The sequence below is a fragment of the Rattus norvegicus genome, chromosome 3, assembly GCF_036323735.1.
Source record: "Rattus norvegicus strain BN/NHsdMcwi chromosome 3, GRCr8, whole genome shotgun sequence".
Classification (NCBI taxonomy): domain Eukaryota; kingdom Metazoa; phylum Chordata; class Mammalia; order Rodentia; family Muridae; genus Rattus; species Rattus norvegicus.
The window spans coordinates 35,246,187-35,272,038 of NC_086021.1; the positions used below are offsets into that span (position 1 = coordinate 35,246,187).

General features: G+C 45.2%; 1 protein-coding gene across 10 annotated transcripts in view; it reads left to right on the top strand.

Moving 5' to 3' along the window:
• The first annotated feature begins 7,029 nt into the window (after window positions 1-7,029).
• The window catches only part of Fubp3 (far upstream element binding protein 3), a 49,067-nt gene continuing 30,244 nt past the window's right edge, over window positions 7,030-25,852 (top strand). For 4 of the 10 annotated variants that reach the window (XR_010064654.1, XM_063284066.1, XM_006233921.5 and 1 more), the window contains exons 1-2: window positions 7,095-7,277; window positions 22,710-22,815. Coding sequence is in view for 8 of the 10 variants with exons in the window: in XM_063284066.1 (XP_063140136.1) it covers window positions 7,194-7,277; window positions 22,710-22,815 (190 nt within the window). In the remaining 2 variants the exon portion in view is untranslated. 10 annotated transcript variants of the gene reach the window in all.

Consider the following 25,852-nt stretch of genomic DNA (forward strand, 5'->3'; position numbering starts at 1 on the left):
GCCTTTTTTTTTTTTTTTTAGACCGTATATGAGAGAATTAGTGAACCATGAGTATGGGACTCAGACCAGCGGAAAGTCTTGGGGCTGCGGGACTTACTATTTGTGGGGATGGGGACCTCAACTAGAAATAGATTTGCACCCCAGCCCTCAGACCCCATGTCTTCAAGTCTATCGCTATTAAACTAAGTGAAGCCCCTCTGCTTTGACATAGGAATCTTCTGGTGACCAGGGAGTTTGAACCTGAATGCACAGGGCCTCAATCACATGTTCCTTTTTCTGCAGCTTGGTCAGATGAGCTGGCCAATGTGAACCATAGTGGTCACTGTGTCCTGGGGCTACCCAAAAGCACCACATATACTTGCCTAAAGTCTTGGTAGGGGACAGAATTGAGATCAGAGACATGAATATCCACTAGACAACTGTCTCCAAGAGGAGAGACTCTGTCACTTTAAGACAGAGTGGGAGAAAGGCTGAGGAGATGGCTCCGTTATTAAGAGCACGTATTACTTTTGCAGAGGACATGGGTTCAGTTCCTAGCACCCATGTGGTTGCTCATGACCATCTTTAGTCCCAAATCCAGGGAATTTGGCACTCACCTCTGACCTCCTTAGGCATGCACATGGTGCACATATATACATGCAAGAAAATCACTCAAACATACAGAATAAAATAAATATTAAAAAAAACATTAAAAAGAAGAAAAAAGAGTACAATACCAAATGTCACAAGGGTGAGAAGTGAGAAGTCTTAGTTTGGAACAGTGTGCCATACATATGTCTGAGTGTGGGATGTGCACTTGCCCCTGTCTGGCTCTGGAGGCGTGAGGACGACCTGTGGGAGTCAGCTCACTCCTTCCACCATGGCTTTCAGAGATTGAACTTGGACATCAAGCTTGCTCAGCACACAAGTACACCATGCTGCTGTCGCCGCCCCCAACCCCCTGACATCATCTTTGGTCCTGCAGTAAGAACTCTTGCCCATAGCTAGTAGAATGCATGCCACACTTGAGAGAAACTGTCCAATTTGAAGAGCAATTTGACTCTGTCAAGCAAAGCCAAGGTAGCACATCAATTCACCAAGTTGAACTATCCAGCTGTTCCCTGTGTGTTTCCTATGAGTTGGGATTACAGGTGAGCAGCCATGCCTAACTGGCATTTGTGTGGGCACTAGGGTTTTGAACTCTGGTCTTAATGCTTCTACAATGAGTATTTTACCCTCTGTGCCATCTCCGCAGTTCTCTCTCTCTCTCTCTCTCTCTCTCTCTCTCTCTCTCTCTCTCTCTCTGTCTCTCTGTCTGTCTCTCTGTCTCTCTCTCTTTCTCTCTCTCTCTCTCTCTCTCTCTCTCTGTGTGTGTGTGTGTGTGTGTGTGTGTGTGTGTGTGTGTGTGTTACCTCTCACTCTCTCACATTTTCACTTCCAGGAATTAAACCTGGGTTGTAAACCTTTGTGGCAACTTCCCTTACCCATTAAGCCATCTGGCTGGCTCCTACATTGAATTTATTTACATAGGTACTTAGTTGGTGGAGGGCACACAACAGCAGCGCACATGTAGGAAACAACTTTTAGGAGTCAGTTCTCTTTCTACTACATGGTTTCTGAGGATCAAATACAGGCCATTGGGAACTCTCAGCTACTGCTGGAGCCCCATGCTTGGCCTCATGCTACCGTGCTCCCCATATTAATGGACCAACTCTCTTAAACTATAACCAAGGCCCTCGGTCATGGTTTGAATATGCTTGGCCCAGGGAGTGGCACTATTTGGAGGTGTGACCTTGTTGGAGTAGGTGTGATCTTGTAGAGTAGGTGTGTCACTGTGGGCCTGGGCTTATGACCCTCACCCTAGCTGCCTGGAAGTCAGTCTTCCACTAGCAGCCTTCAGATGAAGATGTAGAACTCTCAGCTCCGCCTTCACCATGCCTGCCTGGATGCTGCCATGCTCCTGCCTTGATGATTATGACCTGAACCTCTGAACCAGTAAGCCAGTCCTAATTAAATGCTGTCCTTATAAGAGCTGCCTTGGTCATGGTGTCTGTTCATAGCAGTAAAACCCTAAGACACCACAATTAAATGTTTTCTTTTATAAGAGTTGCTTTGGTCCTAATGTCTCTTCACAGCAACAGGATAGTAACTTCTACATGGAAGACAGTACACACATGAACACACACACACACACACACACAATGTGCTACTACTGACTGGCAATAAGAGTCTTAACCCATTGAAGATTCTCACCAGCCCCTGAACTGAAGCGAACAGTAATAACCATAAGGTAAGACTAGCTACATTCATATTAAATAGTTTCCTCTAAGGTATTACTGAAAACAAAGTGGGATAGTATGATATTATGAAAGGGTTAATTTGTCAATGAGACACAGCTATTTCCTCTGGTTCTTTGACTCCTAACTACCCAGAATCCTTCCTTGTCTCGAGCAAAACAATGGTCTAGATAGATGACTCAGTGGCTGTCTTAGTCAGGGTTTCTATTCCTACACAAACATCATGACCAAGAAGTAAGTTGGGCAGGAAAGGGTTTATTCAGCTTACACATTCACATTGCTGCTCATCCCCAAAGGAAGTCAGGACTAGAACTCACACGGGGCTGGAAGCAGGAGCTGATGCAGAGGCCATGGAGAGATGTTACTCACTGTCTTGCTTTCTTATAGAACCCAAGACCACCTGCCCAGGGATGGTACCACCCACAAGGGGCCCTTCCTCCTTGTTCACTAATTGAGAAAATGTCTTACAGGTGGGTCTCATGGAAGCATTTCCTCAGGGGAGGCTCCTGTCTCTGTGATAACTCCAGTTTGTGTCAACTTGAAACACAAAACCAATCAGTACAGTGGCTAAGAAGGGTGTAACTTTAATTTTTTTAAAACCCATTTTTAATGATGATCCTTAAATGTTTTAATCTCCCCTTTTAGCCCACCACCCACCAGAGTTAGTGGAAAAGAAAGGATATGGGTGACATGGACCTGTTTAGAAATGGTTCTTTAGAGCAACGCCCATCTGTGTTGTCTGGAAATGAGCCGGTCAGTTCACAGGTCAGCAGAGGCAGCTCAATCCTTGCAAACATTTTACGGATATCTCAACAGTTCTGTTTGGTAGAGTTGGAACGGCAAACATGAATCAGCAGCGTGGCACAACCTAGTAGTAGAAGGGACCGTGACCAACGGGAACACCAGGAAAAGTTCTCTGCTGTGTCTCTCAGCAAAATGAAAATCAGCAAAGACGCACGACCAACAAATACTGTACAGCTAACTCTATAAGCAAGCTAAGTTCAGTCTCCATTGTTTATACAACCTCCAAACATGTCCTCCACCAGTCTTCCCTCACCACAAGTCTTACATTAGCACATGCGCCTGTCTCGACTGACATCGCTCTGCCAATCCTCCCGATTCGAGGAAGCGGCCACCAACCGCAGCACACCGCCTGAAGGTTTTTGGTGCGGTTTCTCTCCACAGAGTCCTGGCAAACTCAGCTCAACTACGCAGTGGAAGACAGACCGATGCATGTGTGTTGTTAGCAAAGAGCTCTTTAGCATGTGTTCTTTCATGTGCTTGCTTTAGCAGAACATTCTTTTACTTGTGTCTGCTTCAGCTAAACCTTCCTACACGAGTCTGTCTTAGCCTTTCAGGACTGACTTTCCAAAGAGCCGTTAAGTTTCCACTTCAGAATGCTTATTGTTCTTGAGAAGGACCTGTACTTCATCAGTGCTCTTAACTGCTCAGCCACCTCTACAGCTCCACCCCTTTTCTTAATATAGGATCTAACTATGTAACTCTGGTCAGCCTAGAACTCATTGTATAGAGAAGGCTAGCCTGGAACTCACAGCAGTCTGCTTGCCTTTGCCTTCAGAGTGCTGGGATTAGAGTTATATGCTGTCATATCTAGAAGGAGGAAGCATTTCAATTCATCGGTTAAGATATTGCTAAATCTCAGAGAGAAAAATGACTTGTTGACTTATGTGCATGTATGTTGTTTGTATGAGTACGTGGATGTATGTTTTCACACAGGTGGAGGTCAAAGGTTCATGTTGGATGTCTTCCTTCCATCGCTGTCTGTTTCTTAGAACTTGCTCTGTAGACCAGGCTGCCTTCACACTCACAGATACTCACCTCCCTCTGCCTCCTGCATGCTGGGATTAAAGGTGTGTGGCACCATAGCCCTGCTTGCTGACCATCTGACTTTTTGAAATGAAACTAGAGCTCTCCAATTTGACTAGACAAATCCTCCTGTCTCCATGCCTTCCTGCACTGTTCTGTTGAAGTGAAGAGACTTTATGACCAAAGCAACTTATTTTTTAAAGATTTATTTATTTATTTTTATGTGGGTACACTGTAGCTGTCTTCAGACACACCAGAAGAGGGCATCTGACCCCATTACAGATGGTTGTGAGCCACCATGTGGTTGCTGGGAATTGAACTCAGGACCTCTGGAAGAGCAGTCAGTGCTCTTAACCGCTGAGCCACTGAAAAATGAAACCCTGTGCTATCTTGAAAGGTTGGAATAATCCTTAATGCTTTATTAATCAAATTAGCCTGTGGGCCACTTGGGAAGTGTCAGCAACACTTCTGCACTTAATGTCTAAAATGCTTTCCCTGTTCCCTTTGAACAAAATACACTATTTATTCAACAAATACCAAGTGTTGTTATTAAAATCTCATCATTAAATATTGGCCATGCCCATCCGGAAAGAGCATACCAAACCAACACGGTTCCACATGGTGAGATTTAATGGGGGAACGAGACAAGGGGAAGTGGGGAGAGAAAGAAGAGAAGAGAGGGCAGGGGGAATCTGCCTTTTATTTGGAATATGATGTAAAGATTCCCAGGTAGAGGTGTGAATTGAGCCAAAAGGTCTTCTGGGAATGTATGACCATTGCCATGGCAACAGTGACCAAAGGGTGTCACTGCTAAAGGCAATTCTTGATACCAACGTACCTCCCTTTTTCTTATCATAAAAAGAAGGAAGAAAAGGGAGGGGGAATCTGATGGTGAAAGGAGGATAGGGGTGCCGTGTCTCTTGGGCTACTTCCTGCTATCTTGGGGCTTTGTCAATGTCGGGGGGGGGTAGAGCTGACTTTCACCATCCCACTCCTCTGTGGACAGCGACTGGTAATCCTGTAACAGGAACTCATTAATAGTTTGATTAGAAATTTTCTGCATCTGTCATTGAAGGAATGTAGAGACAAGATGAATGAGGCAGGGAGCGAATAGTATACCAGGAAGATGACAGGAAAGGTGTTATGAAAGGGAGTGTGCACTTCCATATAGAGTTTTCGAAAGTTCAGGAACTGGAGGCCTCATATTCCTTGAAATTCTGCATGTCAGATTGAAGCTCCTGGATTTCATTTCTCACTATCCTGGATTGGTTGGCATAGAAAGGGCATTCTTCATGGAGAAACAGGCAAAGACCACCTTAAAGAATCAATCCTGTTTCTGGATGGTAAGCATGGTTTCAGACATTTCTTGAAAACCATTGTCAAGCTCATAAGTGAACTTATTACAGTGGGTCATGGACCAAGAGCCAACCAACTCAACAGGGAGTTTGTAATCAATGTTAGACATCGAGGCCCTGGATAGTAAAACATTCCACCAGTGACCTAACCAGGATGGAGTCATCTTTTCCTACTGGTCCCTTAGGTCTGTGGCCTTTGCAAGGCAATACTCCTAGCAGTTGATGTCCTTACTCCATTTCTACTCACGGGGGTGAGATGGGGGGCGCGGGCGCCATCTGGAACATGGAAGAATGGACAGTATTTCTTCAAAGGTATAAACAGTAAAAGCAGGGACATCCCTGGTATGAAGGACGCCAAGTAGGACCGTGTCTGTCCTTAAGGTTGAAACTCTGTGTCTGATTTTTCAAGCATAGACAGTAAAGTGAAAACTTTGCACCATCCAGAGTGCTGGCTCAATCTTCTCTACAGGTTTTGAAATGATCTGTCCAAAAGTGATCAACTTCAACTGTACAGATTGGTCAGATTCTTTGATTCTGTCGTAATCTAGGAATCATTCAGAGTCAGCATTAGTCAACTCAAAATTCGTTTCCTAGGCACCTACTAGGTGTCAAACTCTAGGAATGCAAGTCAAAAAAAAACGAGAGTCCCAGGGTTGATGAGGTGGCTTGGCTGTGTAAGTGCCAGCAGCCAGACCTGATATCCTGGCTTGCTTCCTGGGACCCACATGGTGGAAGGAGTTGACACATTCTACACGCACACACAGAAACGAAAGGTGGAAGGAAAGAAGGGTAAAGAGAGTCTCAGGTAGCTAGCCCTGGCTGGCCTAGAATTAAGTCATGATGACCTTGAACTCCTGGTCTTCCCGTGCAAATCCACCACCCAAAAGTATTGACACAGTGGGGTGTGACTTTTTGTCCTAACAGACCAGCATATTCCGAAGTAAGACTCCCTGCTTTGAGAAATCACTACTGTTCCTCCCCCCTCCGTCCCCCCCAACCCCCCAAGCATTCAAACATTTCGAAAGGTCTCTTGCCTCAGCAGGCCCGGAAGCAATGATGGTCTTATGGTATTTCCTGTTATCCTAGGGATAGAATGTGAAAGGGGACACCAGGCTTCTTGAGCGGTGTCATCTAACCCATCCTTGGCAAACTGACAGCCCATCCTGTGGCCTGGGACTCCCTGCAAAGGTGGAACACTGCCCTACTGAGGGTCCTAGTACCACAGTAAAGGTGCTCATTCCCAGTCAATGCAGCACACCGCGACTATTTCGAGAGGGAGGGGGCTGCTAGTGCACCTCGACCGCTTGGGTGAGGGGTTGGAGGAGCCACGTCCACGTTTTTCCTCCGCCAGGTGGCAAAAACAACAGGGACTACGTGGTCGCACCTGCGCGCCTCAGTGGCTGTCCCACCATCGCGCAAGGCCTAGGGCCCACGCCTTTAGAGGGCGGGGTCGCAACCTGGCCTTTTTGACCGACAGCTGCCTGTGCTCGGGGCAGGCCCCCTCGCGGCACGGCCACGCCCCCACTTCCGGCCGGACAGCAGTCATGTGCTTTGAGACCCCGCCTCACAGACGCGGCTTTCCCCAGACCTATCTCTCTCTGAGCGGGCAGTGCCTTCCCTTCGCTTCCCTTCCGCCGGAAGTGGGGCGACTTTCCCTTTCCGGCTACGGGTCCCGGAGCGGAGTGGGAGGCCGGACCGGGGAAGCCGAGCGACGGCGGTGGCGGTGGGGTTGGCCATGGCGGAGCTGGTGCAGGGGCAGAGCGCTCCGGTGGGCTTGAAGGCTGAGGACTTCGTGGATGCCCTGCACCGGGTCCGGCAGGTACGGGCGCGGGAGGCCCGGGCCGGGGGCGGGAGGCCGCCCCGCCGACGCCTCGGGTGGGCGCCTAGGGCCGCGACTTGCGGGAGGCCCGGGCGGTTCCCTAAGGCGCCCCGGGGCCGGAGGAAGCCTTAGCCGAGCGCTCCGAGCGCCTGCGCTCCCGGCTGCACCCACAGGCCTACTATCCGGGGTTCAAATCTCGGCAGCTCCTGGTGGGCCCTCGGGTGTAGACTCCAGGCATCCATCTCACGCCCTGGACGTGGCTTCTGCAGCCTTGGGAAACCGCGCCTTCCACTAGCTGCATTTCAAGCGTATTGGAAGAAATTCGAGAATATTTTATATTTGAGATCTTCTCTTTTGCAGAGAGAAGGGGAGGTCTTGAGTGGGTGGTCCTCGAGAGTTCCTTCTGATAATTAGTCTTACTCCACGGGGAAGAGTGTGGGATGGATTCGTTCCGACCATGAAACTACCATCTGGCAATATTGTGCATTTTGTCAGTGAAACTGGCTTTTTAAAGGACTTAAGCTTCCCTTGGAGAATGAATATGGGACCTCTCTGGCTCCTGGCATGGTGCCTAGAACAGAATTGTCCTTGTATTTTGCCTGAAACTTAGTGACAAGTTACCCTGAAGCTCAAACTTTCCCTCTATCCAGTGATGTTTATCTTCTCTGACTTTGTCAACTCGCTGACGGTTTGGTTCCTATCAGAATGCCTGCCACAGGACACATTCTTGGGAGATTTTCACCTGGGCACGTGAACAAGGGGCCTTTTCATCACTTTACAGTAGTCCTTCGAGGGAACCCTACCTGTCTCCCATGTACTTTTTGCATGTTAACACTGATGGCTCTATAGACATTGTTTTGGAGCCTAACAGTCCCCAAGTGTTGGACTCACGCAAACTCTCTGACGGGTTATGACTGCCTAGTTCCAAGCAGTGCAATCGTGAGTATCCATTCGTGTTATACTTCAGTTACTCGATAGTTGTCATGGGTGACCATGCCTTCAGCTCCCCATCCACCATTCTGCTCTTGTGCACTTGTTTTCTCTGCTGGATAGGATCCTGGTTTTTCACCTGTTGGTAAGAAATACTGGATTTCCCTCTATGTTAGAGTGTCAAAGCCATCTTGTTGGCTTTCTGTGACCACTAACAGTTGCAGTCGTGGGTTTAGAAAACTCAGGTCCTCTGTCTGTACAAGTCCTGTGGTTGAGTGCAAAGTAAATCTGTTTTTGTTTTTTCAAGAAGGTCTTTCTGTATAGTCCCTGGCTGTTCTGGGACTCTCTCTGTAGACCAGGCCGGCCTCAATCTCGGATGTCTGTCTCCATCCACCTCCTGTGTATTGGGATTGAAGGCATTCTTTGCACCACCCACCCAGCTTATGAAAATCATTTATTGGTTTTTTCCAAGCAGAGTTAGTATAACCCTAGCTGTCCTGGAACTAGCTCTGTAGATCAGACTAGCCTTGAACTCATAGGAATCCACCTGCCTTGTCATCCTAGTGGTAAAATGAAATTTTAAGGATTGCCAAGACTCTATGCAACTTTTAACTTGCTTGGGGAGGTGGTAGGGGTGAGGGTAGGAGGTGCCTTCTGTTAAATCTGCCTTAACTTGGAGCGCTGAAGAGGGAATATTTCATTGATCATTGACTTTCTTTTTTTTCTTTTTTCTTTTTTCTTTTCTTCGGAGCTGGGGACCGAACTCAGGGCCTTGTGCTTGCTAGGCAAGCACTCTACCACTGAGCCAAATCCCCAACACCTTCATTGACTTTCTTATTTATGAAGTGCACCACGGCCTGAACTGGTAATGAACCCATTAGAGATAGGTGTGTTGCTTCTTAGTGGCAACAGCTAGACGTCTGTTCTGCCTTTGAGAAATGACTTTAAGGGGATTAAAAGAAGCTTGGCATAGTGGTGCACACCTTTAAATCCCAGCACTCAGAGGCAGAGCAGGTAAATCTTGGTGAGATGCAGGCCAGCGAGGTCTGCAGAGCAGGTTCTAGGACTGCCAGAGCTATACAATAAGACCTTGTCTCAAAAAAGTCAAACAAAAGTTTGCTGTTAATTTTAGAGTTATTTAGGAAGATTTCGTCGGTTAAGACTGGAAAATTAGAAATCTGAACTGTAGAGCTCTACTCTCCCGGAGGACCCGGGGTTGGATTTCCAGCACCCCCACATGATGGCTAACAATTTGGTTCCAGTTCCAGGGGATCTGACACCCTCTTCTGGCCTCTGCAGGTTCTGCACACAAGTTCTACATAGGCTACATGCATGCCGGCGAAATACCTACACACAGATCTTTTTTAAAAAAGTCTGCATATGGGGGCCGGAGAGATGGCTAAGTGGTTAAGAGCACTGCGTGCTTTTCCAGAGGTCCTGAGTTCAAATCTGAGCAACCACATGGTGGTTCATGACTGTCTATAAAGGGATTTGATGCTGTCTTCTGACATGCACACAGAACACTCATACGTCAGTTTGTTTGTTTGTTTGTTTGTTTTTTAAAGATTAAAAATCTGCCCCCGGTAAACCAGTAAACGGAAATAAGATTTTTGTTTGTTCTAGGGATTGAACCCAAGGCCTTGTACATGCTAAGCAAGCCCTTCAACACACAATAAAACAAACTCGAGGTCTCATTTAGTTGCCCAGGCTGGCCTTCAACTCAGGCTTCTGCCTCAGCCACTCACATGGCTATGATCACAGGTCTGACCTCGTAGGCCTGACTTACTGTATTTCATCTTAATAAGCATAAGGCTTTCCCCCTAATCTAATCTCATAATTATCAGCAACAGTAAGGCCTTCAGTTCTTCAGAGTAATGAGTTGTCTTCTGTTCAATTTACATGGCAAGTTCTTTTTTGTTCTTTTTTTTTTTTCTTTTTTTTCCGGAGCTGGGGACCGAACCCAGGGCCTTGCGCTTCCTAGGCAAGCGCTCTACCACTGAGCTAAATCCCCAACCCAGCAAGTTCTAATAGTATGAGTGGACCCTCCTGGAATTCAGTCTGTTAAGCCTGATTGCATAGCTCTATTGTAACTGGGCTTTTCTTTCTTGAAGCATCTTTATATAGATGTCTTCAGGCTTATAACAACAGTTATCTATGTTAGCTATTAATGTACTTGAGTGAGGAGTTTTTAAATACAAAGGGAATCTCTGAAGAGCCATATAAAACTTAAAAATGTTTCCAGAGTGGGGGCCCAGTGGATTATTGTGTGTTAGAAGTAAGAAATTCACATCTGTTCTGAAGGACAGTGGAAGTAGGGTCTGATTTGGGACGACTGATAAAGTCTAAGATGGCTCATTCTTCAGGCTGCTTAGCAAATTCAAGCACTCCTTTAACTAGAGAAGACTGGATGGTGTCAACTCATCTTATTCCAGAAGCACTCTGCATCTGTGTCCTGAGTGGGTTATAAGAGGGACCAGTGGACACAAGGCTGTTATACGTTGAAAAGTTTCTAAGGATGATTAAAAATGTCCCCTGGCCTGGAAGTGCTTGCCTGGTGTACATAATTTATAGTATTGAGTTCGGCCCCAGTGCCACATAAACCAAGCACATCTCTGTATGTAATCCCAGCATTTAAGAGATGGAGGCAGGATGATCGGGAAGTTCAAGGTTGTATAGTGAGCTTGAGGCCAGTCTGGGTTGCATGAGAACCTGTCCAAAAAGTAAAGTGTTCCCAGAAAGTGTTACCATTGGTCATCTGGTAAAGACAGGAACTTGTTAATGGGTTGTGTTCTTTCACAGTGTTACAACTGCCAGCAGCTTCCTACTAGCTTTCCTGAGAATAGGTAATTTTGCTAAAGTCAATGCTTATTACGACTGTAAGCTCCTATTTGTCTCGGAGGTGGTTTTGTTGAGGCAGAATTTGCTGTGTAGTTCGGCTGACCTCAAACTCATGCTCCTCATGCCTTAGTTTCCTAAGAACTGGGATTCTAGGCATGCAGTAGCACACTTGGCTAAGGTGTTTTGTCTTAGGCCCTGTCAAGGCCCTGTACGTCAGCCAGCTCCTTACTATGTCCTCATACAGAATGCAGCATAAATGCACTCTGCATGGAGTTGGGCATCTTACCTTGGACCCAGATAAAAGGGACCAAGCTATTACAGAGTTGAGAGAGAGGGGGCTAGCAAGATAGCTTAATGAATTAAGGGATTTGCCACCACACCTGCGGACTTGAGTTCAATTTTCAGGACTCACATGGCAGAAAGAAAGGTCCAACTTCTATAAATCCTATGCTCTTCACATGGGCACCAAGGCGGATGTCCAATCACATGAAATAAGTGTAAATTTAAGTCAATAGAAGGATAACCATTTAGAAAGTTTGTAGACCTGGAAATCTGATCATCACTGGCACCTTTATGGGAGAAATACTGATTAGCGTGTGGCCTCAGTTCAGCCTCCTTGTGGCACTGCCTCTTTCTACTTTTGAGCAGTACATGTGGGGTAAATGACTTATTCCCTGGGCTAATGTGGGGCTTGAGTGAAATGACATGGGCATAGGCTGCAAATACCCTTTGGAAGAACAGAGTGTGCCAGCTGGTAGTAAAAGTTCCATTCACTGGTCGCTGGACGCACCTTGACAGCTCATGCCTTTGCTCATTTGATGTGTGGGTTTGACTCATGGCGCACTTGAGCTGCCGAATGTGGAGCGGAGTGAAACTGTCTGAAATCACCTCTCGTGTCTGTATACTGCTTCAGTTTCCTGACACTGGGGGAAGCCATTGGCTATGGAGGAATCCACGAACCACTGAGGCTTTGCTCATATGGGGCAGTGCTGAGTCCTTACAGGCAGTGCACCTGCGAGGGTTTTGGATGGTGGCTGCCATGTGCTACTAGTACAGTGGGTTTACCCTGTGGTCACTACCCCATGGAGACTGCATAACATATCCTGTGTATCAGATATTATAATTCATAAAATAACAATTACAGTGATAAAGTAGCAACAAAATAGTTTTATGGTTAGGGGTCACCACGACATGAGGGTCACAATACCTGGAAGGTTGAGAACTGATGTACTAGAAGTTCTGAACTTACTTGATATTGAAAAGTAGATAGTAAATGAACTGCATTCCATAGTAGTCAGACTTTTTTTTTTCTCATTTACAGTGGAATTTAAACAAAAAACAAGGTTTGGCTACCATAGTGTTTTGAAATTTATCATTATCTTATGGTTTGATAGACCACTTGTGTTAACAAAGTTTGCTGTCTTTTGAATTCCCACCTATGTAGTATAAATACCTTGACCACAGCTCTCCCACTAGAGCCCATGACTGTAGCAGACTCCATTCTTTTTTTGTCCACCCCGTGTAGTGCTTAGAAGCTGGGGTGGTTTGCATGTGATGGATTCGGGTCTCTAGCTTTCTCAGGAAAGCTCTGACTGCCTGTGCTGTGTCTGGCACAGCAGTCACTGTCTTCCACTGCAGTTCTCAACCATAGCTGTTGCCTGCCCGTTGTGGCTGCCTTCATCCCTTCTGTCTCGCTGCTGTTGTATACTGCCCGTTGAGGTTCCCTTGCCAAATTGGGAGCCCATCAGGAGGCCAAGTCCTGCAGGAAGCTGGTGGCCCTTGACTAGACTAGTGTTGTGTTGGAACTGCACACGGTTAGTCGGTCTTTGGAGGAAAATAACTTGTGGACAGGTGTGTTAGGACTGCATCTAATAGCCGTGTCCAGCAACGCTCTGAGGTACAGTGTTTACGTTCTTTATAGAAACAAGTCAGTTCTATGGATAAACCTAGAAAGTGTTGCTCTAGGTGATCTCAGCTGTGCTTTGACATCCATGAACACACAGAGCACCATCCAACTGCCACTAGAAAAAAAATGGCCGTGTTAGTTGTATGCTTTCTAACATGGTCTCTAACATTACTTTTTTGAGATAAGATCTCTGTAGTTCTGTCTTGAACTCTGTGTACACCAGGCTGGCCTTGAACTCAGAGCTGGGGTTAAAGGCATGACCACCATGTCCTGCTGCCTGCTTTTCCATGCACCTATTTTATCTCTTGTTTCACCTGTGAATTATTCCAGCTGAAAAAAGAATTTTTGTTTTTTTTAGGGGAGGATCTCATAGAGCCCAGGCCAATTAAAAGTCACTAAAGGCACCCCTCAAACTACCAGTATTGCATCCACCTCACAAATCTTTGAACTAAGGTATACACTACCACAGCCATCTTTATTTGGATTTTTTTTTTTTTTTTGGTTCTTTTTTTAGGAGCTGGGGACCGAACCCAGGGCCTTGCGCTTCCTAGGCAAGCGCTCTACCACTGAGCTAAATCCCTAACCTTTATTTGGAATTTTATAAGAGATTGGGAAGAGCAGCCAGTCTGCTTCTGTAGGCACAAGCTACAGACAGGACTTGCCACTATTTGTTGAGTTGCTGTGTCCAAGGCCTCTTTCCAGGGGCCGGGTCAGTGGGAAGATAAGTCAGACACATTTGTGGCTACTTTCCTTTTCTTGTGGAGTTAGATGCAGGGCAAGGGCTAGAGTTCTCTAATAATTGGGAATAAGCCAAAAGAGATAGAGTAACATTTCTCAAAGCGGGTGGGGGTGGTGGTTGGGAGATAACCCAATTGGTCACAATGTTGCCACACAAGCTTGAGGACTTGAGTTCACATCTCCAAGTACAGTGTTCCTGCCTAATCCCAGTGCTGGGGAGGAAGCTGGGAGGAGCTCACTGCCCAACCAACCTACTTGAATTGATGAAGTCCAGGTTCAGTGAAAGACCCTGCTTTAAAAAAAAAAAAAAAAAAAAAAAAACAATGGATGGAGAGTTATTGAGGAAGACATCCAGTGCCAGCTTTTGGATGTCTCTGGATTAGGGAAGGTGTGCTTTAAATGTGGCAGAACACAGACTCTTGAGACCCCTTAAGAGTTGAACTTCTCCCTAGAAATGTTTCAATTTGAGGAAGTTTAGGGTTCCTGTGAAGGCAAATTATAGAGCATCCAGTTAACAGGTACTTCAGGAACCGAAGTGACTGGGGCAGGCCTGCTCCTTCAGAGTGCCCATACTTAAAAGATGGTAGTTGAACCACCCTGCTGATTTTGTTCCTCTGTGAGTTTGTGACGTACTTGGCCAACACAGATAGGAATGTTTCATTTTATCTGTGTGGATTCAATGAGTGATTAGGAAAAGCTGTGGAACTGCCATCTCTACTGGCAGAATCCCTTCTTCTGCTTAATACCAGTATATAGAGCAGAGATTCAGCCAGGGGCAGCTTCTATTGACAGAGCCCATATTGTCTTGGGTGCCAGGCAAGGTTCTTAGCCATGTCAATCCATTTGATGGCCATAGAGTCCCCAGTGGGTGGTAGTGACGTGATAGGACTGATCCATCATATAGAAGTGGCTCTTCCCACTAAGCACTGGGGAGGCTTGGACAAAGCCTTTTTGTTGTTGTTTTCCTCGTGGATGGTGCCTCACCTGGCAAGCCTGTCTCCGCTTTCCCACTGTTGGATTACAAACACGTGCCACCATGTCTGGCTTACTTAACTATTATAACCCTCAGTTTTTCATCTATGAAATGGAAATTCTTGAGGTTAATGGTTTTCTTTAAAAAAAGAAAAAGAAAAAACTGATAGTTGGGAGGGAACCCTCCAGTTCCTGTTGGGGCTCCTCAGCATAGAAGCATTATATTCTTTGGGTGGTCTGTGGATTGAACTTCATCTAGACTTGGTGAATGCTGTGTGCAGGTTCCACTTCAGACCCACACTCCCAGTCCAGTGTTGTTTTAGGGTCCAGGTGTTACTTTTTTGTTTTGTTTTGTTTTGTTTTGTTTTGTTTTTGTTACTGTTGCACTATCATCACAGGGATCTCTGGGTGCAGGGACTCCAAATCTGATCTGCTACTTTCTCTGAGGTATACTTGGCCATAGAATGCAGCTCTAGAACATGGCCCTGTGGTTTGTGCAATCCTGGCACTGGGTCTGTGGCCCTGGCCGCAGTTTCCTACGGGTATAGGGAGAAGAGACTGTGCCAGACCAGCCTCATACTCCCCCAAGCATGGGTACTAAGGCTGCTGAAGACCGCAGGGCATAAGGAAGTTACAGTGATTGGGCAGCTGCCTAGCCTTTAGCTATTTTGACTGTAAGGATGAGCTAGTGGACTCCAGCTTCCCATTTGAGGTTGCAAGGTGAGCTCGTTGAATGTTGAGCCTGTTATTTCCACCTTGAGTGTGTACTGGAAATAGCTAGTGTCATATCCCAGTGACAGTAACTCCTGGACTGGGGATTTAGCTCAGTGGTAGAGCGCTTACCTAGGAAGCGCAAGGCCCTGGGTTCGGTCCCCAGCTCCGGAAAAAAAAAAAGAGAGAGAGACAGTAACTCCTTTATGACTTATACAGAATCTATAGAGACTCAGGACACTGTTTGGTTTTATTTTGGGGATTAGGGTTTCACTCTGCATTGCTGAAATTCCTTTCCAGGGAAGCAATGTCCACCCCTTTTCCTAGGTCCCAGAGACAAATTGTATCATTCCACCGCAGAACCATAGTTTATTGAACTTTAGCACAGAATACATAGGTGAGGGGTCCCTTCCCCTAAACAGGTCACACCTAAAAAACAACTACCCAGCAGCAGTGAGGGTTGTCTTCCTTCCCCCATAGGTGAAATTCCTGTCTCCCTGTATACTCTAGTTTGTCCTCAAGGCCTATACAGTTATTTCGGGTTACATAGAATAGGGAGGTGGTAGAAAAGTGGTTGGATAGAAAGGTGATAGTTTCATGACCTTCTCTGGCTCTCCATGATGGGGGAAAATGGTCAAGGAAAACCCAGTTGAGATAATCATTTTAGAGGAAGGCACATTTGAACTACCCAATATGGCAGTTGTTTGGCTCAAGGACAGAACATGGTAACCTAGGCTGGCCTCCCAATTTGAAGTCCTCCTGTGTCAGTATTCCAGGTACTGAAACCATATCCAATCTAAAATATGTGTTGTTTGTTTGAGGCAGTGTCTTGCTGCATTCCAGGATGGCATGAAACCCAGGCTGGCCTGGAACTTGTGAAAATCATCCTCCCTCAGCTTCTGGAGTGCTAGCAGTGTTGTAGGCATTAGCTGCTATATATGGTTCCAATTTAAAAGGTGTTGTTGTTTGTTTTTTCCCATGGGTGTGGTATGCACCCATGCCCTGGAGCTTGCTCTGTAGACCTGGCTGGGCTTGAACTCGAGATCTCTCTGCCTCTGCCTCCTGAGTGCTGGGATTAATCACCTGGCAACAACCTACTCCTGTTTGCATATATAGGTGCGCTGTGCAAATATGCTTTGAGGTCAGAGGTTGACGTCTGTGTCTTTCCTCAATTGCTTCCCATCTAATTTACTAAGACAAAGTCTCACTGAACCCAAGCTTGCTGGTTAGTATAGCCAGCTTGCCCCTGGAGACTCTTAAGTGATGGGATTGCAGGTGGTCTGGTGTGCTCAGACTTCTGTGGCAAGTGCTTTCCCTACTGGGCCTGCCTTTGAAATAACAAAAGGGAAGAGCGTCACTCTTCCAAGTGGGAGACTTGCTGAGCACATGAAGGAACTAAGAACGGTGCATGTGTGATCTTGAAAGTGTGGATCCTGCATCTCCAAGAACCACCTCGTGTACCTTTTGAAGGAAACCTCAAGGAAAAGAACCTTGCTGCCTTACAGTCATGCACACTGGTCTCTGAGAGTGTGGTGTCATTCACTTTACATTCTGTGTATGTACAGCCGTGAATGTGTGTGCATTCAGAAGCTGAATGGGGGAGCTATTGGGTGTTCTGCTCTGTTGCTGTGTACTTCATCCCTCCCTGAACCCTCAGCTAGTAAACCCCAGTGATCCTCCTTCCCCAGGGCATCAGAGTTGCAGGCATTTGTGGCTATTCCCAGCTTTCATGTCTGTGCTGGGTATTCGAAGCCAGGTTCTCCAGGCTTGCCAAGCTGAGCACTTGTACCCACTGAACCATCTTCAAGCACACAGCCAGGATTCTTGGCTGATTCCTAGGACTGTGCTCCTTTTCCCCATGTTTCTGTTAATTTGGCAGTGGAGGCTAAATGTCCTAAGATGCTGCTTTATTACTTGTCCATCGCTGCTTAAAATATAGCCAATGACCCTCCAAAAGAGAATGATGTCTTCTATAGTAGAAAATCACCCAAAGCTCCCCTTTAAGTCAGGGCCACAGGTAATGACTAGAGGGCTGGGTTTTGTTGAGTATCTGCTTACATAATCTGACTTGAGGGCTGCCTGTACTTCACTTTCCTAGAGCAGTTCTGTTCTTATAGACAGTCCTAGGGTAAGAGGCATACCCCAATGCTGCCCAGAGGTTGCCTAGTGGTTAGGATTCTTGCTGTAGAGTCGTGGGGCAGGGGCTAGGTACTGTTTCTGCTACTTCTGAGATGGGTGGCTTTAGACGGATCACTCAGCTTTTCTGAGCCTGTATGGAAATAACGCCAGTCAGGTAGAGCAGAGGCTCTCAACTTGTGACTCAAAAGATCCTTTCACAGGGGCCACCTGTGACCATTGAAGAACACAGATACTTATACCATGATTTATAACAATAGCAAAATTGCAGTTAGGAAGTAGCAATGAAATAATTTTATAGTTGGGGTCACCATAACACCATAACAACAACTGTATTAAAGGGTTGCGGCATTAAGCTTGAGGATTACTGCCCTAGAGAATGGTTAGAAGAAATAAATAAGAAAATATTCAGTGTTTCTTGTTTTATTATATATCAAAGCCATTTCCTAGAACAAAGGTTGCATTGGGGGGGTGTTGATTTTGTTGTTGATTTTTGAGACGGTTTCTCTGGCCCTGGGCATCCTGGAACTTACTCTGTAGACAGGGTAAATGTCAAACTCAACAGAGATCTACCTGCTTCTGCCTCCGTTGCTTATCTAATCTCAGGCCTTGGTTAACTAAGTAGTGCCTGCTGGCTACAGATCCCAACTCATGGGGTGGGCCAGATAGATAGCTGTTTACTCCTACGCTTTTGTACATCTTGGCAGGCAGGTCACCATTTCAGGCCGAACGTTTCGCACCTTTCTCCTTAGGCAGTATATAGAGGACCTTCCAGTGTTTGGAATGCAGGTCTGTAGGGGTGAAGGCTCTGGGTAGGTACCAGTTTGACTGTGACTGCTCTACTACATTCAGTGAATTGTATAGGTGTTGTATTCCTTCAGTAGTAGGGTTGTATCATCAGTTTGTGGAGAGTGGTCAGTAGCCTCCACAATAGCATGAGTTGTTTGGGGGTTGCCATGGGGTCCCTTGTATCAAAATGTGATTAGATGTAGCCTATTCCTAGTATTTGAGTGCTGGAATTAAAGGCATGGGCTGCCACTGTAGGCCCACAGTCGCATTTGAATGATATTTGTTTTATGCTGTAATATTGTCCCCATAGTCAGTAACAGTCTCAATAATGTTTAAAAGTCCTAAGTTCATAATCTCATCTAAAATTCATATAATCTCTTAATTGTAATCCCCTATTTAAAAAAACAAAACAGATCATATACTCCAACATATAACAGCACAGGGTATACATTACCATGACTAAATACCAACTGGGCAAACTCTAAACTCTGTCTTCATGACTGGTATCAAAGTGTTCTTCAGCTCTCCAGCTCCTTTCAGCTTTGTTGACTGCAACACATTTCTTTCTCTTGGGTTGGTTCCTCTAATTAACAGGTATCCCATGACTCTGGCACCTTAAACCTCTCGGGGTCTCCAAGGCAATCCAAGCTTCACCTTCACAGCTTCACATAATGGCCTCTTTGGACCTCCATGCAAGAGAACCCTGCCACAGGCCTGGCCTTGGTGACTTACTCAGTTATGGAGAAGATTCTGTAACCCTTTCCATCATTTTTGACTCTAAAGCCAGAGCCATAGTGGCTGAAGCTGACAAGTTGTGCTTGCTGGCGCTGGAACATGGCCCCCTTGTTACATCTTCAGCAGCTTTCTGGTTTTGGTGGTTGCCTTCACTATCTAAGCTTGGCTCTTAAAGAAATTGCTCTGTAGACCAGGCCCTTGAACTCAGACATCCGTATGCCATCTTCTAAGTGGTAGGATTAAAATCGAGTAAGGCCATACCTGCATCTAAGCTTTTCTTTCATTCCTCTTCACACGATGGAAGTTAGCTGGGTGGGATCGTGCCTTGATGTCACCACTCCCCTTGAACACTGGATTTAGCTCTATTCCACTTCCTGGTGCCCCTTTAAACCATACTTTTTTGTACTTTTTTCCTCACTCAACTTGCTTTATTTCATCAAAATGTTCTTCATAAGTGTGAATTACATGACAAGAGTCTATACTAGAGTGTTTTGAGATATTCTTTGCCAATTCTATTAAATTAAATCTCTTTACCTTAGTCTTAGGCAGACTCCTGAAACCTCTTGAGCCAGGCCCCTATAGTTCAAATCACTTGTCTTCCGTGTTCCTGCTAGGATGGCCTATTAAACCCCACCTAAAGCATTCCATTGCTTTCTGAACCAAAGTCCCTAAATCTACATTCCTCTAAACAAAAGCATGGTCAGGCCTTTACAGCAATACCCCACTCTTAGACCAAATTGTGTCTTAGGGTTTTACTGCTGTGAAGAGACAGCACAACCACGGCAACTCTTATAAAGGGGTCTGGCCTATAGTTTCAGAGGTGTAGTCCATTATCATCATAATGGGAAGTGTGGCAGTGTGCAAGTAGACATGGTGCTAGAGAAAGAGTTGAGAGTTCTACATCTTGATCAGCAGGCAGCAGAAGGGGACTGTGTCATTCTGGACATAGCTATGAGTCAAAATGTGACTTTGAGCATATATGATCACAAAGCCCACCTCTACAGTGACACACTTCCTTCAAAAATAGTGCCATTCCTGCTGGCCAAGCATTCAAACATGTGAGTCTTTGGGGGTCGGGTCATACCTATTCAAACCACCACAAACATAATAAAACACACCCTATAATAAAAATGTATGCTGTAAGTGGCAGTTTTTTAAGGTTTACTTATTTTATGTATTTGAATACATTGTAGCTGTCTTCAGACACACCAGAAGAGGGCGTCAGATCCCATTACAGATGGTTGTGAGCCACCATGTGATTGCTGGGAATTGAACTCAGGACCTCTGGAAGAGCAGTCAGTGCTCTTAACTGCTGAGCCATCTCTCTCCAGCCCATTAGGGCATGTTATAACGTTGAATTCTTATCATTTTTGTGTAACCAGGATTTAAGTGCATGTATGCGTGTATGGTCCAGGTTGGCCTTGAATTTGGAATCCTGCTTTGATCCATGGTTTTGTCGTAAAGCTCTATTTCCCTACCTACTTATTTATTTATTTTTGAGACAGGGTTTCTCTTTGTAATACTGGGTGTCCTAGATCCTCCTGCTTCTGCCTCCTGAATACTGGGATTAAAGGCATGTATCACTACATAAAGATTTAATTTTAATTATGGGTATGCATGTGTGTCTGCATTTGTGTACATACATACAAGTACCCTCAGAGGCTGGAAATGCTAGAGCCCCGGGTGTTTGTCAGCCTCCCAGCATCCGTGCGTGCTGGGAGCCAGACTCCAGTCCTCTCTCTAAGAGCAATAGGATTTTTTTTTTTTTTTTTTTTGTTCTTTTTTTCGGAGCTGGGGACTGAACCCAGGGCCTTGTGCTTCCTAGGTAAGCGCTCTACCACTGAGCTAAATCCCCAACCCCGATCAATAGGATCTTAACTGCTGTCCACCTTTCCAACCTGTTTTTGTTTGCTTGCTTGTTTTGAGACAAGTCATGGTGATCCTCCTACTTCAGTCTCCTGTGCTGGGATTATAAACGTGAACCTCCATGCATGGCTGCAGTCTGTCTAACTGTTATCCTATACTACATAAACTATATACGTATATTGTCTCAGTCACTGTTCTATTGCTGTGAAGAGACAATGTGACTAAGGCAATTCATAACAGAAAGCATTTAATTGCTTACAGTTTCAGTTTAGCCCATTACGGTGAGAGCATGGCAGCATGGTGCTAGAGAAGCAGTTGAGAGCAACATTTTGATGCATAGACAAATAGATAGATTTTGGACCTAGCATGGGCTTTCGAAAACTCAAAGCCAGCTGGGCAGTGGTGGGCAAATCCTTTAATTCCAGAGGCCTATAGATCTCTTGAGTTCAAAGCCAGACTTGTCTATAAAGACAAGTTCCAGGACAGCCAGGGCTACATAGAAACCCTGTCTCAAAAAAAAAAAAAAAAAAAAAAAGCCAAAGGAAACAAAAACAAAAAAGGAAACTCAAAGCCCACTCCCAGTGACACATTTCCTCCAACAATGCCATACCTTCTCAAGGCCACACCCCCTAATCCTTTCAAAGAGTGCCGTTCCCTGGGGACCAAGGATTTAACTGTATGAGCTTCTGGGCACCATTCTCGTTCAGACCACCACATAGATCCTATGCTATTCCATCTCAGGGGCAATTTCCCAAATTAAAGACAACCTAAACAATCGTAAATTTAGAATAAATAGAAAAGCCCATTATAGTTTAAATGGATATTTGCTGATTCAATGAATCAACAGGAAACTAGCCTAACACTCGTAACTTACCAGATGTTGGAAAGTGACGCCCCAGCCACTTTTAAGTCCAGCAGATAAGGAAAGAGGCTTGGCGGAGTAGTGCACACCTTCAGTCCCAGCACTGGGAGGCTGGTGCAGACATTGCTTCATGCAAACAGAAGTCGAAAGCAGAAGGCATCTTCAGAGGTAATGGCAGTGACCTGCCAAAAGTGCAGACGTACATAGTCTGTCATCTTCAGGGCACTCACCTTTGGACCTCTTCATCTCTTTTTGGGGGTTATTTTAAAACTAATGTTTTAAAATACTTGGTTTCATTATTTTTATTTATGTATCTGTATGAATGTTGTGTATCCATCAAAACTAGAAGAGGGGCTCGAGTTTCCTAGAGTTGGAGTTACGGGCCATTCATCGTAAGCCACACGACTGAACTCTGCAAGAGTTTGAGCATACACAGTAGGATCTTGTCTAAAATAAAGATGTGGCATGTGTATGTATAAAATGACTAAAACTGACTCTCTTGGGGGTTGATGATGTGGTCTAGCAGGTGAAAGCAGTATGAGTTTGAACAGTGGGCCTCACATAGTAGCTAACCAACCACAGAAGGTTGACTTCCATGTATCCCCCCTCTCCCTTGAATTAAAATGTTAAAAGACGACCTTTGGGCAGAATTTGAAAAGAGGCAAGACCAAAGAAGATTCAACAGGTAAAGTGTTTGCCCTACCAGAGAAAGTGGCTTATGCTGATGTAAGTGTTAGAAGTGGGGTACTGGCCCCTTAAAGAAGATGCTGTCTGGGGGTTGGGGATTTAGCTCAGTGGTAGAGCGCTTGCCTTGCAAGCACAAAGCCCTGGGTTCGGTCCTCAGCTCCGGGGGGGAAAAAAAAAAAAAAGAAAGAAAGAAAAAAAGAAGATGCTTTCTTTTCTCCCGGGACACAACCTACCAAGTATTTAAATTTGATTCTCTCTGTAGATTGCTGCTAAAATCGATTCAATTCCTCACTTGAATAATTCCACACCCCTGGTGGACCCCTCCGTGTACGGATACGGAGTACAGAAACGGCCCTTGGACGATGGAGGTAAGTTGCTGTAAACGACTCTCCTTTTTGATGGCAGTGAACCTGCCGGTTATTTTGAATCTGTGTCAGCCATTTCTGAGCAGTTCTCCAACATCTCATTCTTAAAGGAATGGTGAAGGGGGATGCAGTTAGGGTGATTTCTCTTGGCAATTGGCTGGCATTTGAGTTCCTATTTGCCTTGATAATAGAAGAATTTTTTCAGCTGAGCTCCACGATAAAGACTTGGCCTCAGTGTCCACTTGGCAGTAATTTGACCCATTTGAGAATTGTGTTTGATTTAGTTCTCAGTCCCTCTGGCACTTGCATAGGAATTGAAGTTACTACTTCTGTGAAATACCGAGGAAGCTGTGGTTGACTTGACCTATAAGAAAGGGAGGAGTGGTGGTCTCTCCAGTCTGCTAGTCTTAACTATCCCCATTTGTGTCTGGCTTGGGTTTATTTTTTTAATTTTCTAAAAATCAGCATGTGCTATTTGTATGCACTGCTGGACTCCATGATGGCATTTTTAGGTTTGCATGTTACATACCTTGGCCATATTCCCTTCAATTTCCTTTCCCATCTCTGATCCATCATCTTCCCTAATGGTCCCCATCTACTTTTATGTCTGACAGGCGCTTTCTAGAAGCATCTGTTTTAATTTAGTCATTAGTTTGTTGGTTTATATTTCCAGCTCCATCTCTAAAGGAATTTGGGGATGCTGAAAGTACCTGTCCCCAGAGCTCCAGCCCTGTGTCAGCCAGACACAGGTGCTTATGCAGAGTTGATACTTGCTTTGTCCTTTCTGCTGAGGAAAACACCCTGAGCATTGGAGAAGTTCAGTAACATACTGATTTGCATACAGCGGGTTAGACAATGTCTTCTCTGCTTGCTTTTTTATTGATCTTTGTACATAGCCAGTTATGTGTAGATGCTTCTGTGGTAGTGATGTATTGTTAAGTGGAATCACACTTAAGCCCACCAAGGTTTAGAACATTCTGTTGTGTAATCTCCTTTTCAAAAGAGTGCATGATTTTGGTTTGGTTTTGTTTTTAAAATACACACACACACACACACACACACACACACACGGGTGTTTTCTCTTCATGTACATATGCACACCAGAAGAGGGCACTGGATATTATAGATGACTATAGTTTTAGATCGTTATGAGCCACCATGTACATGCTAGGAGTTGCACCCCAGAGCTCTACAAAAGCAGCCAGTGCTCTTAACCACTGAGCCATCTTCCCAGCCCAAGTGCATGTTTTTTGTTTTGAGACAAGGTTTTTCTATATAACCCTGGCTAGCCTGGAACTCACTACGTAGAGTAGTCTGGCCTCAAACTTAGAGATTCACCTGCCTCAGGCTCCCCAGTGCTGGGATTAAAGGCCTGAGCCATCACACCTGGCTTGAGATTTTATTGATGCTGATTTTATGTATTTATTTTAAAGAATAATTGGATTTCTGAATATAAGCGATGACAGTCTTTGGAGAGTAAAATTTCTCATCTGTTTACAAAACAGTTCATAAGCCGTGGAGATGGTTCAGCACCTGTTTGACCTGAGGTCAATCCATAGAGAACTCCACAATGCATTTGTGTACGCATGTACAGATACATACAAAATAAATTTTAAAAAAACAACAAAAAACTTTGTGATCTCACACAAAAGTCCACCTCAAGGTCATCCAAACTTGAGTAGCCATTAAATTGCTGCTGCTAAGTGCACCTTATGGTCTCCTGTTTTGGTGAGTGATTTTTTTTTAGACCTGGGATGGGTAAGTGTGTTAAGGGCAGTTCTGCCCAAGTGAAGAGGACTCAGAAACCTCTTTCCCGTCCCAGGGCTTTGCACTTTGTTCCTGTGGGATGTCGATATAAAATAAGATGGAATTGTCTGGCTCTAAGCACAGAGCTGCTTAATGGATGGCGTCCCTCTAGTCCAGTGTTCCCAGAAACCATAATCATGACAGCTTACCAGTTCTGTCTAGCAGTTCAGCCTCTGAAATTAAGGTGTGGAAAGAGGGCAATGGTGACTTTTGCATAGGGGATACCTAAATAATCGCTAGTGAAATCTTCTGGCACTTTTAAGATGTTTTTCTCTTGTATGAGAGAAATGAGTAAACATTTTAAATTTATCAGTAAAAAGCACTAGGTAGCAGGCAGATATGGGTGACTCAGAATCACAAAGGAAGACCAGAATCTCAATTAAAATCTTAAGTCCTTGTTAAGAGGCATGCATTTCACTTCTTTTGTTTTATTTGTTTGGCTTGGTTTTTGAGATGGGGTCTCACTGTGTACACCTGGCTGTCTTGGAACTCATTTTATATAACAGATAGACCTAGAATCCCACAGAAATCCTCCTGCCTTTGTTTCCTGAGTGCTAGGACTAAAGGCAAGTGTTACCACCATGCCTGGTTTACTTTTCTTCTGAGAGAGGATAGCATATGCTGGCCTCCAAATTGCTGTTACCACCAGGCCTGGTTTTCTTTTCTTCTGAGAGGGGATAGCATATGCTGGCCTCCAAATTGCTGTATAACTAAGGATAAACTCATTCCTGATTTTTTTGTCTCTACTTCCTAAGTACCGGGGTTACAGCCATATACTATCATGTCTGCCTTGGTACATCTTTTTGTGATAACACACTTTCTGTGTCTGCCTGGTGAACAGGACGGACCACATGTGTACTTAGTTCCCTTTCCCTTCCTCTTCACAGCGTGCTTTCTTAGAATGTACCAGGGAGCGCCCTACTACATCCTTCTGTCTACCTCTGCACACTTGTCTCATAACAACCAGCTATGCCCTCGGTGGTCTGCACTGTGCATCACAGCTTGTTCAAATAAACCTTTGTTCTATAAATTACTTTTCTCCTCCATTGATCTCTAGGTATGGAACTTGGGTGTTCTGTTGAGCTAAGCAAGTACACTGGAAATTGGACCCATCCTTGGCCTCAGCCCCATCTCATCTCCTGACCACTGGGAGTAAAGTCTCCATGCTAGATCTGGGGAGCTGTGTCCCAAGTAAAAGAGGTGGAGGAGGGAGGGAAAGAGAGAACACTAAGCA